Genomic DNA, 22,825 nt, shown 5'->3' with positions numbered 1-22,825 from the left:
GTAACTAAAGAAACTCTGAGATTAATTGCAATTAAAATATTAATCTTTTGACAGCACTAGTTATTATATTATCTTTAGAGAAGAAAAATAAAAAATGACACCAAATTAGTTTAGAGTGCAAAATAGTGGAGCTTTGTGTTTTCTCTACACCCTAACCTGGGATCACTGCTTTAGAGGAAATGCCAGTGGACACTTGGACACATGTTGTACTGAGCGTTTCCGCAGCATCTGTAAATCATGCCCATCACAGTGATTTTGTCACAGCAGCCCTTTTGACAAGACATGCCCCTTAACAATGATAAAATCTTATTATTTGTCTGAATTTGAGAACTGTTGGGAATATTTGAACACAAAAAAATATAGACAACATAAGAGTAATCATTTCTAATTAATGGAGACATTTCAGTGCAAAAACTCTACACATTGTACATTTAAAGTACAAGTTATTCTGTCAAAAACATGTCGCCAGCATTTAAAATGGCACTTCCTCCTCAAGTTTTACTGTTGAAAGTTCATGTCAGGTGTGTAGCACTGTTAGCAAAGAGTAAGACATCCACACTTTTATTTAAATAATAGCAATTCTTTAATGTTGCTCCTCATCAGAAATTTGACATCAGCTGATTACAGAGGGAACAAGGGGATAATATGCTGAAATGGTACACATACTGTACATAAAAAACACAATAAATTACTTCAGAATAAAGACTTTATTAGAAGTTAATATTTACCATCTCAATACTTCAAAATAATTCAGAGCTACTGGACTTGTCTGGACATTCGGATGGCTCTTCACTCTTACAATAGTTGCCTTTTGGTTTCATCCTCAGATGCATTGTCATACAGTACAGTGTAGAAACAACTATATATTGGGGAAACAAAAAGGTCTTGTAGTGCAGCAGAAAAGAGCAAGAAAATGAAACTGTTGTCATTTTTGTATGTTAGCCTGGTGTTTGAATACGACCAGAGCAGATTACAGGACTACAGGTTGTGTTATATATTCCAGGGGCTATGCGTCTGCTCGGCCAGCCCAAAAGTGCATTGTAGCTTTAAGTTAACATACTTTGTGTCATTGCTGGAGTAATACATTTGTGTAATGGTCATTAGCAGGTTCTGCCCCTTCTGTGGTCTTGCTCATTCACTACTTTCTTAGGCACGGAGAAAAATGAACAAGGCACCTCTAACTTTTTGAAGCATTAGCACTGTCGAGAGCAGCAAATTATACACAGTAGCATCCAGGTCTCATTTTATCTTTTTTTTTTTTCCTGCACAATCACGCTAATGGTCCCCTTCTGGTCAATGCAAAACAGGTCTTGACACAGAATTATGATTCATACTTGTTTTAGACATTCATTATGTCTAATGTGCTTTTTGACATAAATTAAGTTAATCTTACATTCTGACAAAGACCTCGGAAACATCACAAAGGAGTGGGTTTGTGAGATGCAAGAAAAAGAACTCACTCTGGTAACAAAACAGTGTGAAACTTGAAATAAAGTACCTTCTCTTTCTTAAATAATAACAACTTTGGTAATGGTAGAGAAGATAAATGGCAAAAGTTAAAGGTGATAAAATAACAAAAAGAAACACAAAAATAAATAAAAATTCAAAGCTACATCTTAATCACCTCCTGTCACCACCTGAGTACATCTTTAGGTTCCTGGGCTTAATCCTGATCCCCGTTTGTGCGCTGGGCGGTGGAATGTCGGTAAGGTCAAAAATCAGGGGACAGTGAGCGTTAAGGGGGCGTAGGCGGGGCGGTGGCAGAGCTCAACGTTAAGGAGAAGGTGTGAAGGAGTGAAGGGAAGGGAGGGAGGGAGTTTACAGGGAGTGTTGGGGAAGAAGATGCAGGAAGTGTCGGTTTGTTCCTCAAGTCTGTCTGCCCTGAACTGTCTCCCCCGTCTCACCTGCTTCAGGCGTGAAGAGAACATCAGCTGACGCTCAGCTGCGCAAAGCCGATCAGCTTCACCTCGTCCGGGATCTCCGTGTCGTCACAGCTGGAAGCCTGCGTGAAGAGGAAGACGTTAAGAGGGGTCAGCGCGGCTGTTTACATCCAATCTGACAACACGAGTAATCCTGCTAAAATCTGTGGGACAGCTGGAGAGTGAGATGGCAGATTAATGAGAGGAGAGAAAGTGACAAAATAAGAGATTTTTAACCAGCTTGGTCTGATGTTCAAAATTCCTGAAAATGATTTGTAGGTAGATGAGTGAACAGAAGCCTACTGAATTGTTGCTAATGCTTTGGAAAGCTCAATTCTGTGTGCGATAGACATCTTCAATGTTGTCAAAAATCTATCAAAAACGTAATTAAATCCCTTAGGGAGACATGATCTGCCATTACATTCAAATACTTAAACTGCTACACCATCCTGCTGCTACAAATCTTGAGTGCACTTAATGTGTATAAATCCTCAGCTGTAAACAGCTCCCGGACGATTGCATGATTTACTCCTGCTGAGGTTCAGATGAAGTCAGTATAAATATTAAGGCTTTTAATCATATAATTAGCACTGATTACCACCGTTATGTCAGTATCTGCCAACACAATGACCAATGTCTAGGTATTACATAATATATTTGGAGCGCTGGTAATTTCCTGGAAAGCATTAAAAAGTGAAAAAAGTGTGATCTCTGTAGTTTTTGTGTCCAGTAAAATCCATCCATCCATTATCTGTACAGCTTAACTGGTTTAAGGTCCCAGCTTTCATTGGGCAAGAGTCTCAAATTTACCAAACGTGCATGTCTGTGGACGGTGGGAGGAAGCTGGAGAACCAGGAGAGAACCAGCACATGTAAGTGTTAGAAAAGGTAAACTCCACACAGAAAGGCCCTCTCCTACCAGACTTAAACAAGGAACCTTCCTGCTATGAGTCAACAGCTCTAACCACTGCACCCTCGGCAGCCCATCAAATAAAATGCTGTTATTTAAACAAATGGGATTTTTCTCCCCAGTATCCGAAATAGATTGCATTTAAAATTAAAAAAGTCAAAAATTATATGTTTGAATGTTCACACAGTCAGAACCACCAGATGTTGTGAATAAAAATCCATTTCAATTGTAGTTACATGAACTGTTGCTACCTTTAGCTTCATTAGCTTTAGATAAAGCTAACATAGCTACAGTAGCTACATAATTACTACATAAGACATGTAACTAATGGCTAGATAATGTATCTATGTAGCTTAGATAACTGCTCTGTGAGCTTAGCTTTAGCTATGTTAGCTACATAGCTCCTTTAGCTAGGTAGTGATGTTATCTATACCAAAGTTAGCTTTAGCAGTGTGAGCTTTAGAAAATGTAGCTAAAGCTAATGTTGCTACATAGATAACGTAGCTTACATAGGTGCTTAGTGAGCTTTGCATTAGGAATTTTATCTACATGTCTAAGTTAGCTAGGTAGTGAGTTATCTATAACTAAGTTAGCTTTAGCAGCATGAGCTCTGGAAAATGTAGCTCAAACTAAAGTAGTTACATAGGTAACATAGCTCACATAGCTGCTAAGTGAACTTTACTTTAGCTATATAAGCTACATAGCTCCTTCAGCTAAGTAGAGATGTTATCTATTTCTAAGTTAGCTTTAGCAGTGTGAGCTTTACATAATGTAGCTAAAGCTGAAGCAGTTACACAGATAACTTGGCTGCTTAGTGAACTCTACTTTAGGAACATTATCTGCAAAGCGAAATTAGCTAGGTAGTGAGTTATCTATAACTAAGTTAGCTTTAGCAGCATGAGCTCTGGAAAATGTAGCTCAAACTAAAGTAGTTACATAGGTAACATAGCTCACATAGCTGTTCTGTAAGCTTAGCTTTAGCTATGTAAGCTACATAGCTCCTTCAGCTAAATAGCGATGTTATCTATTTCTAAGTTAGCTTTAGCAGCGTGAGCTTTACATAATGTAGCTAAAGCTAGTGTAGATACATAGATAACGTAGCTTACATAGCTGCTTAGTGAGCTTTGCATTAGGAATGTTATCTACGTGGATAAATTAGCTAGGTAGTGATGTTATCTATAAGTTAGCTTTAGCAGTGTGAGTTTTAGATTATGTAGCTTAAGCTAATGTAGCTGCATAAATAAGGTAGCTTACATAGTTGCTTGGTTAGCTTTACTTTAGCTACGTTATCTATGTAGCTATATAGCTAATGCAGCTAAGGGTGCTACATAAACTATGTAAGCTGTGTTAGAATGTTTTCATGGGGTTAAGCTTTTATCCTGCAAGCACATTGTTTACTTGGCTTTAATAATTTTTGTGTAATCTGGTTTGTCAGGTTTTTAACTCAACTTTTGGTCTTCAAACCATAACTGAAACCATGATTAGAAGTTTAATCTGATGTCTTTGAGAAAGTTTTAGCAAGTATTTCTGTTCTGACAAAAGAAGTGTCTCAGATTATTATTATCATTCTTATTATTATAATCATTATTATCATTATTATCATTATTATTAATTGTTTTCTCTCCTCATTTTTCTCCCCTCCTCGTTTCTTTTTCTCAATTTGTTGTCTATTTTTAATGTTCATTATACGTATACAATTTTTTAAATCAACACCACAACTTGATACCTATATAACTCTTTGTTTGCACACATTTGTTTGTATGCTCTTGGTGGATAAAATTTAAAAAAAAAAAAAAAACAGAGATGAACGGGCTGCAGCCAGACTGTCTGGAAATAACAACCAGCTGATAGCAATACTACCTACTACTGTCCAAGTTATTATAGAGAAAGTATCATGTATACCGGGTTATGTAGTTGGGAATCACCGTGTCCCTGAGTGAGTGGGGCCCTCTCTCTAAATCTCCATGTGGTAGCATGGTTAATAGTAAGACAAGGAGGGAATCATTAAAATCATTAATCATTAAAAAAACTGAAAAATGTTTGAGCCTCTGACTGACATAAACACAATAATGAAACCACCAATGTCACTGTAAACGCAGGGCTGAGAACAACAAACCCAGGAGAAGTAAAAACCCTACTCCATGATACATTTACATATGATACGACTGATCTTTTGTACCAAATTTCACAACTTGCATTTAAATTTTTGTGTATTAAGCCTTTTAAACCTGATAAATGTTAATCCTTTCACGTTAGAAACCTTATAAAATGAAACACCTACTCATGTACATGTATTTTTGTAATGTGGTTGAGCTACGTCTTGCCGATATCAAATCTCTTTGTTAAGGTCAGCATGTTTGCTTTCTCCTGCTGTTTATCAGGTCAGAGCATGAATATAATGCAGCTGGAATAAAAGTGAAAATAAAACTCATTTTGGGGGAGTGAAGCCAGAGCCAGATCTTATCATCACCAACATCTGTACCCAATTTTTTTATTTCTGCAGCTGAATGGGAACAAAGCCCTGCAGTCAGATTACTGAGTCTAGTGAAAAGAAGAGGCTGTTACAGCAGCGTGTTCTGGCCCAGGAGTTTGGAATAAGACGTTTAAAACAATTAGCAATGGCAATCATTCTCAGTTACGCTCCTATTATGTTTGAGTGTTGATTTCTAGAGTCCAGCCTCTCTTCTAAAAACAAAATCCCACACAATAAACTGTCCATGTAAAGTGTTATAAAATGCCCCTGTAGCGAGGGTTATTGTTCTCACTGTTTTGCAATGTCTGACTCTTAATATTTAATTCAGATACATGGTGAACATTTCACACCTGCTGCAGTGAAGCACAGCTGACATATGGAAATCAAATTAAGTCCATATATCTGCATGTTGTGTCCAGCACTGCCCTCACCCTGCCTCTCCAGAGAGCGTCCCACCTGCAGCGCTCAAGAGCTGCTGATAAGGCAAACATAACAGAAAGGTCACTTTGTAAAGCACAGTGACCCACAGCACAGATGTTGTTTACCCACAACGACAGAAAGGTCGATTAATTTGCATATTTGCCGTCAAATACAGAAGGACTGGCATTATTTCTTCTTAGAAATGTCACCACTTCTCAAAGGTGACTTCTTTAAGTGGCAGAAATGCTTTATAAACACAAAATAGGGACTCTAGCTTACAGGAAAAACTCCATATAAACCTTTTTTGATTGAATTGAGTAACTAATAAAAATGAGTGAAACATGAGTGAACTGTGGATCAAATAAGAAAACAAGAACAGCTTTGGTTTTGATTTTAAAAGTCACTAACCCGAGGAAAGAAAACTGATGATTTTGGCTGAAAACTAACGTTGACCCCAAGACATTTTGTCCACGAGATAAAGAGAAGCTGCCAAACAAACAAAAATAGATACTGGCAAGTATTCAGGATTGGCAAGTGGTCAAAAATATTTAAAACCCTAGAGGCAAAATTGATACTGGAGCCTTTATGTTTATGAGAAGAGGCCTGTTTTTAATGTTTACAACAAATCTTTTTGAATTACAGACAGTTTTTAATGTTTACATCAGATTTACTGTACATCTTATTCTGCTTTCCCTTTTGTTTGGTCTACCAGTGGTTCTCAAGTGGTGGGTTGGGACCCAAAAGTGGGCCACAGAGCAGTTTTCAGTAGGTCGCAAATATTTTGAAAAAAATGGTGGCAAAAGTCTATGAAGAACATGCCTTTTATTTACTCTGTTTTATTGTGCTAATGGGTCGATTTTAATGTTTTAATAATATTTAGACTCATTCATCTCCTTTTCTTGCAAGAAAAAAGCTGCTGTTACCATGTTAATGAAGTTTTCCTCAAGATCTCTGGAAAACTGGCAAAAATGTACACACTATCCTGGGGCAACAGGGTATAAAACATGTCATTTTGTCCTGTTACTTTATCCTGTCATAAATTCTGTTTTATCCAAGATCATAACTTTTGGACACACTTTTGGAAATTTGGCTGACGATTTGGTGGGTTCTGAGGCAAGTCCAGTTGAGAACCACTGGTTTATAGTACTATAGTACTATAAAACTTTAAAGAAAGTATATTTTTTATAAAAAGATTGCCATGGGACGCCTGTGGATCAGATATGAAGTTGGTCTTCTTACTGGAAGGTCAGGGGTTCGATCCCCAGCTAAATTGTCCTTAGGCCAGGGCTGCATACAGAATTGGCTGGGCCCCCGAAAAACCCAGTTGATGGGTCCTTCAAATTTTTATCACCAATTAATTATTGGTAATATTAATGCATGTGTGTAGGATGGCACTTTACTGCTTTGTGGCCATCTTTGCAAAGGTTTTGCCACTTTTTTGGCTAATTTTTCCCATTTTAACCCAATTTTTGGCACTTTACACCCATCTTTGCCTCTGTTTTGTCACTTTCACCAATTTTGCCACTTCTTTTTGCCAGTTTTGACACTTTTTACCCATATCATCCCATGTCTACCACTTTGGTGCTAGTTTTTGCCAATTTTAGCCACAATTAGCAAATTTTTGCTGATTTTTACCTGTTTTTGTGACTTTCTGCCCATGTTTGCCACTTCTTACTACCAGTTTTAACCAATTTTTGCTGTTTTTAACCCCTTTCTGCTCATGTTTGTCACTCCTTTTTGTCAGTTTTAAGCCATTTTTGCTGGTTTCTACCCATTTCTAACAATCTCTGCCAATATTTGCCACTGCTTTTTTCCATTTTAACTAATTTTTGCTGATTTTTACCCAATTCTGACACTTTCTGCCCAAGTTTGCCACTTTTTCTGCCCCTGTCAATCTATTTTGTTGGTTTTTACCCTGTTTTGACACTTCTGCCCATGTTAGCCACTTCTCTTTGCCGTTTTAACCCATTTTTGCTGGTTTTTACTCATTTCTCACACTTTTATGCCCATGTTCGTCACTTCTTTTTGCAGTTTTACCTCATGTTTGCTAATTTTGACTAATTTCTGACACTTTGCCCATATTTGACATCATTTTTTGCCAGTTTTAATGAGCTTCTGCTGTTTTTCACCTGTTTCTGACACTTTCTACCCATGTTGGTCACTTGTTTTTTGCCATTTTAATCCATTTTTGTTGGTTTTTACCCATTTCTGTCACTTTCTGATTAAGGTTGTTTAATAGCTCAGAAATGTTCATCATGTCTTCTTATTGATACAGGAATTTTGAGTTTCTTTTGTTCAGACATAAGGTGAAAATAACAATGTTAGTTTTTTACCTTGACAGTTTCGGCGAGCAGCTCTCGCCTTCTTCAGAAGCGTCTCACTGACGGCGTGTGACGTGTCAGCCGGCAGATTTTGACAGCCGGCAAACGCGGCACGCCCAGCGGCGCTGCCAGATCCACCGGGCCAGCCACGCCCACGCCATAATGGCATGTCGTGGCGGGCTCAAAATCTGCCAGCTGACACATCACACGCCGTCAGTGAGATGCTTCTGAAGAAGGCGAGAGCTGTTGCCGAAACTGTCAAGGTAAAAAACTAACATCGTTATTTTCACCTTATGTCTGAACAAAAGAAACTCAAAATTCCTGTAAGGTTGTTTAAAGTTAGACGATACTTTACAAATAGTTTAGTTTAATACACCCATCCACATTGTTACCAGTACCAATAGAAAGAAAAACTGTTCAAAGAAAAGGGGTTTAGGTTACATTTTGAATAAGGCTTTATTGTACTACAGCATGATCAATAAAAGTTGTTTTCCTGCTTTGGTGGGAGTGCTTATGAGTCTGGTTAAAAATAAAATATGCCGAACAAGCTTAATTTACAGTGGACCATGATTTCTGCTGACCTCCATCGGCCCCCAGTTCAGCTGGGCCCCAGAAAACTCTCCTCTTTATTCCTCATTATAAGCGGCCTTGCCTTGGGCAAGACACTTAACTCTAAATTACTCCAGCTGCTACGTGAGTGACACAAATGTGTATGAATGAGATTAGCCGATGATGACCAATTCACACAGCAGCCTCTGCCATCAGTTAAACTAGTATAAAAGATAAATATGACATATTCTATGCCACTTCTCTAAAAACTGACCCAGTAGAAAGGTTTCTATACTCATATATGTTTGATAAGTTCAAACCTTGATCCACTTCTTTCAGGATACTGTATCATTCCACCTTCCTTGCCTTATGTTTTTAATTTTTTCCACTTTATTCTGATCCCTTTTTAACATGTTTGAAACAAAAATGTCACATAAATTTGTTATATCGGTCATACTTTTGTGTTGTAACATTTGAAGGAATCTCAGGACATCCAATGATTTGATTTGATCCCATCTAACTTTTTAATGTCAAAATTGACTAAACTAAATTATAAACCCATTTAGTGGCGTTAACAAACAGTCAAATATTCAGTGATTCATCAGAGAGAGCCTCAATTAACTGCCAGTCCCATAGTCAAACACCAGCTTATGAAACAAGGATCATTCAATTCCAGCTATATGGGGGAGTTAAATGTCAAATTTCACAGAGATTTGCCAGTGTTCTCCAAATAAACCCTGACTCATAGCCTATATTGGTTTGAATATCAAATTATTAATACTAATGAATGTAATTCTGAAAATAATTCCTGCACTTTGTATCAAATCATAGCTCCAGGAATAATAACATTGTTCCCACACATAAAACATAAGCTCACATGACTGCCTTTCTGATAAAACCACAACTGAAAATGCTACATTCCCTGATGTGGGCGTTCACATTAAAAGCACTTGATAAAACAGCAACTACAGTCTTTTATTGTGAAGGATTTGTTGAAAGTACCACGTTTTTCATTGATTTAGCAGCGTGCCACAGCCCACTTCTTTAGAATCATAATGGACTTAAAGGTCACATATTATGCAAAATACACTTTTTCAGGCTTTTCAAGCAAATATTTGTGCCCTGGCCTGTCCACAATCCCCTCAAGAATCAGACTTTGTGAGTGGGGAAAGGATGGTTCGAGTTCTATCAAACAGTTTGATTATGTGGTTTTAATGTGGATCAATGAACAATAAAAAGGACATTTATCCTACGACAGGCAAAATCTGATCAGTCAGATTTAACTCTGGAAGGGGACACTCCTAATCTGAATCTGCTCTTAATCCATTTAAATGCAATAATAAACTGGGGCGACTGGGTGGACTGACAGCTTACAAAGTGAAAGCTCTGACAGGACAAGAAAAAAGTGATTGAGTATGTATGAGCCTATAATTTAAAGCAATGAACTGTTTAGCTTAAGAGCTATGCTAATCCTCCTTCTGTATGAGAATGCTTTCACAGTGCAGCTCTAAATTCTTGCAGTCAAGTTTGGGTTTTTCATGTCATCGACTGCATCAACAACCTGAAATAAAAAGGCATTTGTGGACTGTCTGAAAATGATTGGAATCCTTTTTCTTGTGTGAATTGATTTCCCCACACTGATCGAGTCATCCAGTCCACTGCATCCGTCACTGACAGAACATTTTTCTCTGAAGCCGTGCGCTCATTCCTCTCTGACTCTTTCATCAATGAGCTGTTTACAGCTGGACGTTGTCAGCCGGGACAAACTCATGAGGGTGTCATCACCCATCAATCATGTGGAAACTCACCAGCTTAAAGGTCAACACTTTGTAGGTAGTTGGGTCATCTACAATCTTCTGAAGGTTAGCAGCAACTGGAATGTAGAGGACAAACATCAATGGTCAAATAACGGAGCACATAAATGTTAAAAAGAACCCTGCATGATCAGTTCATCTTGTTGACAGATATTTGTATCTCTAAACTAAAAAACTCACTAGATATCTGCATTTAGAGTAATTTGAGCTCACAAACTCACCAGAAAGCTGCCATGTTTTGGTCTGCACTGGTTGTGTATGAGCGCTCCTCGCCATTCCTATGCAGCAACCGCTGTTTCAGACTGGCAGTATGTTCTGCTGCTTGCAGCTGTTGCTGCCATAACAGCTTTCATACCAGGCACAAGTTCGCTGCATGTTTTCAAAGCTCTTTCCTCCTAAGTTTTACCTCAAAACTCCCTACAAGTGACTTGATTCAGTGTATAGTGGAAGCATGCCGGTAGCTTTTCAAAATAAAAGCATTACGTACAAACCAAGGAAGTTTCTCCAAAAAAAAAAATGCTAAAGTGGGCTTTTACTTTGAAAATCGCAAACCGGAAGTGTTTTTTTCTGTGTTTCTCTTTACCTGCTAGATCTTGAACCGTGTGGAAACAGAAAGCTTCATAAAGGGTAGAAGTTTGGGGAACAACTTCATTAAATAGATGTGTTTTAGCTTCGTCTGGTTCATCAAGAAACAGAATTCAAACATAATCTACAGACGTGGACCAAGGTTATAATAATTAGATTTTATTTTTATTTTGTTTTCACTTTCTGTGTTCGATCTCAGGTTAGTTTTTATTCGTTTTGACTGCTCGTTTGTTAGTTTGGTTTAGTTTTTATTAGTGCTGTCAAACATTTAAAAATGTATTTTGATTAATCACAGGGTTGCTGTGGATTAATTTCGATTAATCATAATTAAATATCATTTATTTTTAATCAATATTAATCACGTTTCATTTTGCATAAGCAAACCGACTCAATCTCCAACGAACGTATGCTTCGTGTTAATGTGGTATTTTAAGCTGGAAGTGGTTCAGTGAAAAGAAAACTCCTTCCTGCAGAATGTGCATTATACTTTATGTCGGTCGACTGTTTCGTCTCGTATTTTTTTTTGTACTAAAATTTCCCATTGAGAGGGCCAACGTGCTGTTTAGCGTCTTCCATATCAAGTTGGTTGGTCACTACCGGATCAACGGCCCATTTGCGAATGCGTGGCGGTAACCCCACTTGGACAAACTGCCCAAAATGCGTTGCCAGAGACGTTTCAGGGATTTTGAGTCATTCTGCGCTGTAGATGGGTTAATTGTGTTAAAATTTTTAATCAGATTAATCATGATGATGGATTAATCCGCATTAATGCATTTTAATTAAATTTTAATTACTTTTAGTGTTAGTTTTAGTGTTTTTATGGATAGATGTCGGGGCTGAGTGAGCATCATACATTTTTTAAAACATATTAAAACAGGCTACTCCTCACTTATCATTTTATTTACCTAATGATGATGCTTGAATACAACTCCAGACATAAAACTACCACTGTGTGAAGTCTAAACCAATCAGATCAGACAATTTCAGACTCCTCAGACCCTGGTGTCGGTGCCAGTCAGTCTGGTTGTGTCAAAGACTAAAACTAAGAATATTTTGTCTCCATTTTTATTTTATTTCAGTTAGTTTTGTAAGCTCACAAAACTTTTAGTTAGTTTTCACTTTTTTGGTAAAGCTCAGTTTTTACTTAGTTTCAGTTAACTAAAATGATTTTTGAATTTTAGTTTTTGTTATTTGGTTAGTTTTAGTTAACTATAAAAACCTTGATGTGGACATACATATTTGCTACAACAAGGTAAATATGGCTCTGTGTTTATCATTTTCCTTCCTAGTTTGACCGGTAACCGCTCCTGGTGCAGGAAAAAGCAAAAGACAACTTCAATCTTAAAATTCTCCCTGTGTGAGATGTGCAGCATCTCTGAGATGCAGCCCTTAAGGTCTTTACATACTGGGTCCATTACTTTCGGGTGCCTTTTTTCAGATCCATAATCCAAAAAATGTCACACAGTCAGATCTTGCGCACTGAGTCCAATGTGTTTTTGTTTGCCTTCACTGCAAAAAATCATAGAATGTGGCAAATTCTTGCATACTGTGAGTCTGTGTCTCTGTCACTCCTTTAAAATCCTGTTGGCTCCATCCTGACAGAGAACTTCATACAGCACACGCTCACAAGCACACATACAGTAGCGCTGAGCCAAGTTGGAGAGATGGAGAGCAACTTTTTCATTCACCCTCTGTTATGACCTGTGAGTAGACTATGTATGCCTTTATCCGTTATATTTTCATGGTTGATATCCACATAATACACCAGCAAACTACGGTGTTTACAGTGAGGTTTCAGTGCAAGAGCGAGAGAGAGACAGAAAGAGGAGGGGTTGGGTGGGGGTAATCTGAATCATCATTCACCAGTTTATCTGCTATATTTCCATGATTGCTATCCACATAATAAATAAACAAATTTTGGTGTTTAAAGCAAAGTTTTGGTGCGAGAGAGAGAGAGAGAGAAAAATGTCGACCAGGAGCACTCTGGCTAAGTGACGTCCCAGTACCAGCATGGACCAAAACATGGCAGCCTCCTTGTGATTTTATGAGATCAAATTACTCAGAATGCAGATATCTAGTGAGTTTTTAGTTCAATATGCATATGAGAGGTACAAATATCTATGCAACAGGATGAACTTGTCTGATCATGTAGGTCTCCTTTTAAAAAGAAGGTGTCACTTTTACTGATAATCCTTTCAGTCTCAGTTTTGTCACATCCTGTGGATTAAACTATATGTTTACATCTGATAATAGCATTTCTAGTAAATTCTGATACTCTGAGTGATGTTTCATGCTACATGAGTCTAGATCAGTATGCACAGAGATAACAGGAGAATAAAGAGCTGAAACATTACCAATAACAACGTCGTGCCCATGGACCAGACCGGCAGAGAACAGTTCCTGGGAAACGCCATCAGCCGTGTCTGAGAACAATACGACAAATATTGGACCTGCAACATTCCACTTAGCCAGTAATTGTGTTTGATATTGAATTAGATACTGTCAGGAGCACAAACACAGGCATTAGCCATTAGAACACAGAGATCCTGAAGATGTTATCACATTTCAAATCCATATAGGCCGAGCTCTTACCTCTCCCAGGAGTGAATTCAAACCGGATGTCATTCAGCTCCTTTCTGGAGTTCCTGTAAGGAGAGCGAAGAAGAAGAAGAAGAGGAGGGGGTTGTGAGAGTCGAATCTGAAATGGCACATTTCAATTTGTTGTTACAGCTTCTGGAGGTCAGGACAAGGGCTGTGTATACACATGGAATGACTGATGGGAGCTAGGAGAGCAGATGACAAGGTGGACAAGCAGTACAGCTGACACACAACAGGAGCACAGCAGTGAGCTTGTCAAACATGGAGGATATCAAGCACTAATGCTGCAGGAACAAACCATACTGAACTATCATCTGCATCCCTGTGTTTGTTCTGTAATCACTCCTGACTAAAATATCTGTTTTAAGATAAATATTCACAGCTGCAGGGCATAAAAATGATTTCTACTGCTCCCTTCAAAAGTTTTAATACAAAACAGAATTCAAATTTAGGAACTGAACTGCATTGTGACATCAAAAGTAAAGACTTGGGCTCAAATTCTGCAATTTTAAATGACTTGGAGGCAGATACATTGGCTGGAGGTGTTGTGTGACTACAACCAATGTTTCTTGCATGTGACAGCTTATTGCTGGGCAGAAGCTTTCCCTCCTGTGCTGCTGCCTGCTTGGCCAGGAGACTCTTAAAAGAGATTTTATCTCAAGCTCTTCCTGGTTGAATATGAGGTTCCAAAAAAATCCATTAAATCACCGACACTTTCAGCTTCTGCCTTCAGGAGAACGCTACAGGGTCCATTTTACAAAGAAGAAAAATTACAACATTTATTGTCCTAATTTCCATATAATGATTGAATCAATAGTGATAGTTTAAAATCTGCCTGCTGCTCATGCTGCACCTTTAATTTTATGTTATTATCCAACACCTCTTCAGTGTGAACCTGAAGCCCCTCCTAATCTAGCTCATCTGTGCCTGTTTTTGGTTTTCATTATGTATATAATGCATTTTTATTGTGTTTTATTGTTTTTAAATAACCATTAGACACCCTGGTGGAATACCACAGTGTTTTAACCAAAGACATATTTCGGCCTTTGCATGCACAAAACAGATGTGAGATTATTTTTAAGATGTCCTGTCTATTCTAAAGGTTAAAATAAAACCTTGAAAAAAAGACGAGACCATTGTGGGCAAGAAAACCAAAACAGAGAACTGGGAAGACGCTTGGACTCTGGAGGTAAAAAAATAACTGTATTTAACCCTTTAAAGCCTGATACTTCAAATAATAGCCAGAAAATTCTCTTTTTTTTGGAACTGAGATGTTTATTTGACCTTCTACTGCTCCCTGACGAAACGAGACGCCATTCTATTGCTGTTCATCATCACACATACAGTGCTTAACAAATTTATTAGACCACCTGTCATATTTGTCTCAAAGACCATCCAGCATCATGAAGTGCTTTAATGCGGACTCTTTCATTTTCAGTGAGCTCTCCACGTTTTACTACTTTGAACAGGCATGAGGAATTTCAAACTGAATTCACCCAAATTTGAGCCGACTCACTGGGCTTCTCTGAGAAGTCAGAAATGAATCAAGCATAACATTCAACCACTAAAACTCATTTTTCTCTTCTGGAATGCAAGTAAATAACTATAATTTGACATATTAATCAAGAAATATTAATGTGCTTTACTATTTTTTCAGTTATTTTTCTAAATCAGTAAAATTGAAAATTCATGGATATCAATAATAATTATATTTTAGCATTAAAAATATCATTTGGGTTAAAGAGCTTCTACATATTGGTGTATTAACCATTGCAGAAACATCAAAAATGATTTAGGTAATTACCAATGCTGTTAATTTAGGGCAGCTGTGGCATACACCTTACTTTGGTTAGGGTAGGGTGGTCTAATAAATTTGTTAAGCACTGTAGCCAATAAACAGTGCGTCATCTGAGGTGACAATAAAGCGTTGACCATCTCGTTCATACTGTGGATCTCCGTGTTGATCTTATCCATATATTTATACTCTCAATAGCCCTCGTTTACACACATACATACCTAAAATGAAAACAAGCTGTCAATCATTCTCACCTGACATGCATCTTAATTAAATCACATGACTCGCGTCCTCCTAAATTAGTGGGCTATTTAAGCTGCAAGATTTCCAGTCTCTTCCCCTGCTGCATCGCTGCTGCCTGGATCAGCACTGTGCTCTCGCCTTCAACCCACCTCCATCCCAGCATCCATCTGTTTGCTCCGATTGGGAGTTTAAGCTGTTATCTTATCACTCCTCAAATTCTGTATGTAAAATCTGTAGAGTGGTTAAGTTGGAGCCAAACATATCATGTTGCATAATAAATGCTTGATTAGCCGATTATTAGCTGAAATACTAAAACTTCCATCCATAGTAGCTACTCTTGTAATGCACAGTCTATGTTGCAGCGATAAAACAGTACTTTACCAAGTTTGTAAAGAGGACATTACTCACTGCTTGTTCCAAGCATTATTTTAAGATGTCTGAAGGTAACAGCTGCTTCTTTTAACACACTCTACATACAGCGAAAGGAAAATTTATATAGGAAATGCTATAAATATACTTTAAAGTAAAAAAAAAAAAAGGATTGCTGCTTTTCTTCAGAGCTGCAGGAATGCTGAAGTCTGCTTATCTGTGTGCATTTCCTGTTAAGATTCTGTTGAATATGATTGGATGTGATCTAAGTGTTTGCATTGTGCAGTAACATAACTCCATGTTGAGCTGGTTTTTATGCTTCCAACTGCAATAAGATGAAAGAAAAGTGGCATTCAGCATTTTAGTTAGTGTTTGTTTAATGTACCTCTTTGCAGCTTTGCAGCATCATCCTGCATTTATTTGCCTCGCTAGCATTAAATCTCTCTTCAGATTTTGTGTTTGACAGTGCAGAAGCCGGTTTCTGAAAATAGCAGGACATCAGTCCCACCCAAAGCGCAACGAGAGAAGATTAATTTGGTTTGTAGTCTTGCTGAATAAATCACACAGCCAGACCACAGCCCTCATTTCAAATGAGATTAGAGCCATAATTCAGCGCACATAACCAGAGACGTATCTGCAATGAGTTTGTTAAAAGAAAGTCTATACCAAACAGTGAGAGAGAGGATTTACTATCAGCAGAGCTGTGAGTCAACGTGACTTTTTTAATTTTTGAGAGTTACGGGTGGAAGAGAAAATAGAGTAAAAACTCTAGTGGAGCGGATGGATGTAAATAACATTTCTAAACCCAGCAGTGGAAGCAGAGAGCGCACAGCCGAGCCGAGGCGACATGTATGTCACAGGATCATAACCGTAAAAGTCTGCACAAATAAATCATTCCTCCTCTGGAGGAAACTAAGTGTTTAGAAAGCATTCTGTCAGCAACACATGCCCTTTTGGGATTAGACATATATAGCAGACAAAACACTGTCAGGATGCGTGAGAGTCAGAGCTCCCCTTCAAATACCAGTCAGAAGATTTATTCTTTTCCACAGTTCAACAGCAGTAAAATTAGCATTTCACCCTGCAAGCCCCTTTTTATTTTTGACACATTCTTAACTAGCTTACATAAGTGAGATGGCTGTGTAGTCCCTAAAACAACAGAAGATTTATGACAAAGCTTTACAGTGTAAATTCAAGTAGCCTGACTAACCCGTAATTTCCACATGGGACGACTGTGCCGCGCACCGAAGCACCTCGGGTTTGCTCCGACTGCAGGTGAGCAACCTCGCCCACTGGAAGCACGTCTAGGGCATATGTCAACAGCTAACAATTTTACCTTTCTGGGTTAATCTATCATCCTTTCCAGTATAAGTCCATGATATTATTGCTTCCACCATCGAGTGAGTACATTAGGAAGTTAAAAGGTTAATGTTTGCTTCAAGGATTTGTTGTTTTTATGTTAAATTCTTTGGCTAAATTGGGGAGCAGGTGGCCTAGTGATTTAAGGCGCTCCCCATGTATGCGGGTGGCATGGGTTCAAATCCAGCCTGAGGCCCTTCTCTGCATGTCTCTCCCCCACTCTTGACCCTGTTTCTGACTTTATCCACTGTCCTCCTCTATCTAATAAAGGTACAAAAATGCCCAAAAATAAATCTTAAAAAAAAAAAAAAAAAAATTCTTTGGCTAAATGTCCTCAGAAAGTTAACTTTTCCTCATCAATGGCACTGTTGTAGCTCTGTGACCCACTGACCTCTCGCTGACCCTTTGCTCTCACTGCAGGATGAGACATAATGTTGATATAGATGATTTATGATCAGGAGTCCATGCATTATATTGTAATTTCAAAGAACCAGATATTCTACGCTTGTGACTTCCTGTTTGGAGCTTTCTGATTCACGCGGTTTGGCAGCGACCAACACTGAAAATAGACCTGCAGCGTTTCTCAAAAAGAGTGGCGCACGACTGCTGGATTGGAGCGCTGGCTGTGGAACTGCTCTGATAGACTAGAGAGGGGACGATGTGCTCTGCAGTACGATTTATCTGCGGATTGCAGCGCGGTTTCTGCATGTGGAAATTGGAGGTAAGACTATTGCTCTAAATGCTCAATATATCAGCACCCATCGAAGGCTATTTTGGCTTCACATTTGTGAAACAAGAGGAGCTGGAGCTGTGCTGTCCATCTCTATATGGTTGACACTTAATTATATGTTCCACTGAAAAGTGGCGATAAATACAAAGGGAGATAAACTCTTATGACTCAGAAAGGCACCCAAAGGTCATAACTTTATAGCCTATCCCTTGGCTGCATGCATGTAAAAGAAAAAATCAGACGGGGCATAAAAAGCTCAGCACTTTGGGAACTGTATTCTGTTAAACTGTCACTAGGGCTTCAATTAATCTTCATTTCTTGGGTCTATGATTTCCCAGAAGATTTCTTACATCTTTAAAAACCTTCCCAGAAGGAACATATGGGATTGGTTATTAATTATAGGAAAGGGTTCTCTCTTTATTTAGCATAATTTACTCTCAGCTTCTCTCTGTAAGTGAAGAGCAGATCAGCTGAACATGCAAAAATCTGTACTACTATTAGGTCTATTGGCAAACCTATCATTCATCAGATGTGGAGAATAAGCATTTCCAGGCATAAATTACCACTGAAGGGATAAATATGGGACTGAAAAATCTGTTATTTTTCCAAGAAAATTCCTGTTGTCTCTATAAATAGAACAAAACAACAAAAGGACACTTCGAGGAAGTGGTTTTGAAATTATGGACCCATGACAATCATCTAAATTTGATTGACCAACAGGCTAAATCCCATAATTTACAACAGTGGTTCAGTTTGTCTATGGCAAACTTAAGATCAAGCCAAAATCTTAGAGCACACCATATTCATATCCATGCCAAACGGCAGCTTCAACATGTGTTACTGTAGCTTTAGAGAGTGCATGGTTTGGGATTTTTGTCAACATCCAATATGCCAATTTATTACAGATTAATTTTATGTATGTAGCTGTTAAAGTTCAGATGTAAAACATCAGTCCTTACAACACACTTAAAGTTTAAGGAATTATCAAAAACTTTAGCTGATAAATGTGTGGTGGGCCTGACTAAAACTCCACAAACTTATTTCAACATAGACAATACTTACATCACATGTAGGCCAATATTTGTAGCCGCTATAGGCCAATATTTACAGCCTAGAAAAGCCTATGCTTACATCAGATGTAGGCTGATATTTATAGTCGATATTTATAGAATTGATTTAGGCCAATATTTACGGCTGATATGGGACAATATTTACAATTGATACAAGCCTATACCAACATCCAATGTGGGCCGATATTTACGCTTAAAACAGGCCGATATTGACTGCAGATACTTGCCAACATTTGCAGCCAATATGGGACGATAATTACAGCCCTATTAGGCTGATATTAAAAGCTGATGTACGGAGATATTTACAGCCAATATAAGCAGATGTTTAGAGCGGATATAGGCCAATACTGACAGCCAGCATGGACCGAGTGATTTTTAGTAGTCTAAAAGAAGACCATAGAGCGCTGCACAGGAATGGACTGTGAGGTTGCAGACTAAGCAAAACTCCCCCTTTGCAGAAGAGAAACCTTCAAGCCAGACTGAAGTCTGCTAAGGACAACCTGGAGAAGGATTATGAATACTGGAAACATGTCCTTCGGTTAGATTAAACTAAACTAGAGCTCTCTGGTCTCTGGAGATGTTGCTTATGTTTGGAGAAAGAAGGGAGAAGCGTATCACCCAAAGAACACCGTCCCCACAGTGAAACATGGTGGTGGGTGGATTATGCTATGGGGATGCTTCAGTGCATCTGGAACTGGGAACCTTGTCAAGGTGGAAGGATTCATAAAGAAAGAAGGAAATGAGGAGATTTAGAAAGAAAACCTGAAGCTGTCAGGAGCAAAACTGGGTCTGAGTCGTCACTTTGTCTTCCAACACGACAACAACACAAAACATACGTGACTCCTAGTGAAGAACTACCTTCAGAAGACCAAAGTGAGCGTTATTGAGTGTCCTGCACAAAGCCCTGACTTAAATCCCATTTAAAATCTATGGGGTGAACTGAAAACGAGGTCCTTGCCAGAAGACCATCAAATCTGGAGGAGCTGGAGAGATTGGCCAGAGAAGAATGGGCTGGGATTCCTCAGGAGACGTGTCAGAGACTTGCTGAAAACTGTAACAAACAACTGCAGGCTGTTATCCAGAAAAATGTAGACACTATTGACCATTAGCACGAGGGGGGCTAATAATTTAGACCCTGGTATTTGTTGTTTATTCTGGAATATTCTTATTTCTGTGTGCAAAGTAAATAACTAAACTAAATAATTTCAGCATCCAAAATAAAACTAGTATGTTTGGAAAAGCTGTGTTAAAAAAACACTGTTTTGTTCAACAGCACTTAAAAATGTGTTTAAATCAATAAAATTTTCATGGGGGGGCTGATAATTTTGTCCTCATGTGTAAGCCTATGCTCACGTCAGATGTAGGCTGATATTTACAGCCGATCTAGGCGGATATTCACAACCATTATAGGTTCACAAGGCTGACATTTGCAATTGTTTTAGGCCAATATTTACAGCTAATACAGGATGATACAACATCCAACATCCAGTACAGGTCGATACTTACAGCAGATACAGTACATGTCGACATTTAAAGCCAATATGGGCCAATATTTACAGACCTACATGGCAGATATTAAAAGTTGATAAAGGAAGATATTTAGAGCCAATATAGGCAGATATTTAGAGCTGATATAGGCCAATATTGACAGCCAGTATGGACCTATACTGTATAGAGCAACCTTTACAGCCCTTTAGGACAGATACTTGAATCAAAAGGCTGAAATTTATATAAGATACAGTCTGGTATTTACAGCCAATATAGGTGGACGTTTACAGCTGTTGTATGCAGATATGGAAAGCTTATATAGGCAGATACTGACAGTCCTTTTAGGCCCATATTTCCAGTTGATACAGTATGATATTTGCTAAAATTAACCAATATTTACAGTCAATACAGGCAAATATTTAGGGCTGATTTATCAATTGTATATACGTTGGCACAAATTTTCTTACTTGTTTTTATAGAAAATTGACTTTTTAAGCTAATGTCTGCTGATACTGATATTATGCTGTTGACATTGTGCATTCCTAATTTCCATAAGGGCAAATTTTGGAAATTTTGGAAAACATTTTTTTTTTTTTTTTTAAGATTTATTTTTGGGCTTTTACATGCCTTTATTAGAGATAGGAGGACAGTGGATAGATCTGGAAACAGGGAAGAGAGTGGGGAGAGACACTTGGCTATTCTAAAAAATGGCACTTGAATGACTGCATGATATGTCATGCAGAAAATCTCTGCTGCAAAAAAAAAAAAAAAAAAAAAAAAGTTTTAAACTGCCATTTTGTCACACAGTTCAGGTTGAAGAAATATTGCACCTTCTGCAATTTGAAAATCGAAGCAGGCCATATTGTGATTGAATCTAGTTTTCAATTCATTTCCTGGCCCTAATCTCCAGTTGAACGGTTGTATAGTTTTTGTCTGAATTGACAGACTACTATGCAGTTTTTGCACATTACTGCCCTCTACAGTCTGAAATCACAACTGCTATTAAGGGGTGTCCCATTTCTAAGTCCAAGATGGCCCTAACACTCAGTTTTGAGGGGTGAGTTAAGACTGAGGGTTAAGCTTGAGGGTAAGATTGAGGGTTAAGTGGGATTGGGATTCAGCCTTTGTCTTTCCTCAAGGCTCACCAATGTGCCTGGAAAAAGTCTACACGCACATCCAAACCTAGGTGGGCAGGTGCTGAGCCGAGAAAGAGACTGACAAAGAGCAGAAAAACATCTCGCACACTGCAGGCACCAATGTGCCTGGCCACATCTTTGTGAACCACTGACTTACAGCGTGACAAAACAAAGTGAAAGCAAATAAAGGATTTTGTTTTAATTATCTTAACGACAGCTTGTGATGTGGCTCCAACCAGATGAATTTAATTTATTATGCTAAAATAACTGCCAGCAACTTGTTAACAAGACTCCAGGATTATTGGTGATATCCCAGCACTACTGTTGACTCAGATTCACTAAAAAGATGCCTCAGAGGCGACACTGACATTTGTGGACTTCTCGTTACCCTTTATAAAGAAGAAGAGAAGGAAATGTCACCACTGGACTGAGCTGTTCACTAAAATCAATCTGCTTCTGTGCTATTTTTGCTATTTAAGCTCCAATGACATTGCACCAACATTATGCAAGTCTGAACTTCCCCTTCAAGCTGCTGACGACGCTGTTCTCAGGACACCTCAGTGCCTTTGTTAGAAAAAGAGATTGAACGAGTTCCAAGCAAAATGTTGACAAAAGTCCAGTCATGATGCTGCGTTTCCCTCGTCTCTGCTTCTGGGGGATCATATTTCCATACATTTGTGCTAATGGGCTGAACTTCTTTATTAGCAGAGAGAGAAGACCAATTAGAAGTTAAGTGCTTTCTCAAATAAAGTTATTCTGATTAATGTGGGATTTTAATTTTTTTTTGCAAGGACCCTTTATTCATCTAACAGTAAACATGGGATTTGGATTATTTTAAAATTACTTTGTTTTGTGATGAGGCCCAAGTAAAGAACTCTGCTGATGTTCTGTTTACAGTCATCCTCTTTAGATAAAGTCATGTTATTTGTTACCGTAAATACATTTTCTTCTGCTCACCAGGAAACAGAAACAGATCCAAGAAAATCCCAAATTATGATCCGCAATCTCATTTTTTGAGCACCTCCTGTCCTGTGATGATTCACTTAA

General features: G+C 38.3%; 1 protein-coding gene across 1 annotated transcript in view; it reads right to left on the bottom strand.

Moving 5' to 3' along the window:
* Positions 1–634: 634 nt before the first annotated feature.
* stk39 (serine threonine kinase 39) overlaps positions 635–22,825 on the bottom strand; it is a 53,495-nt gene continuing 31,304 nt past the window's right edge. The window contains exons 16-19 of the mRNA XM_041807842.1: positions 13,583–13,635; positions 13,345–13,413; positions 10,400–10,464; positions 635–2,002 (exon numbers count right to left, since the gene is read on the bottom strand). Of these exons, the coding sequence (XP_041663776.1) occupies positions 1,928–2,002; positions 10,400–10,464; positions 13,345–13,413; positions 13,583–13,635 (262 nt within the window). The 3' untranslated portion in view covers positions 635–1,927. The remainder of the gene's footprint in view (positions 2,003–10,399; positions 10,465–13,344; positions 13,414–13,582; positions 13,636–22,825) is intronic.

Source organism: Cheilinus undulatus, linkage group 15 (genome assembly GCF_018320785.1).
Source record: "Cheilinus undulatus linkage group 15, ASM1832078v1, whole genome shotgun sequence".
NCBI lineage: Eukaryota > Metazoa > Chordata > Actinopteri > Labriformes > Labridae > Cheilinus > Cheilinus undulatus.
The sequence above is the reverse complement of the archived record's forward strand: the minus strand, read 5'-3'. Positions and strand labels throughout refer to the sequence as shown.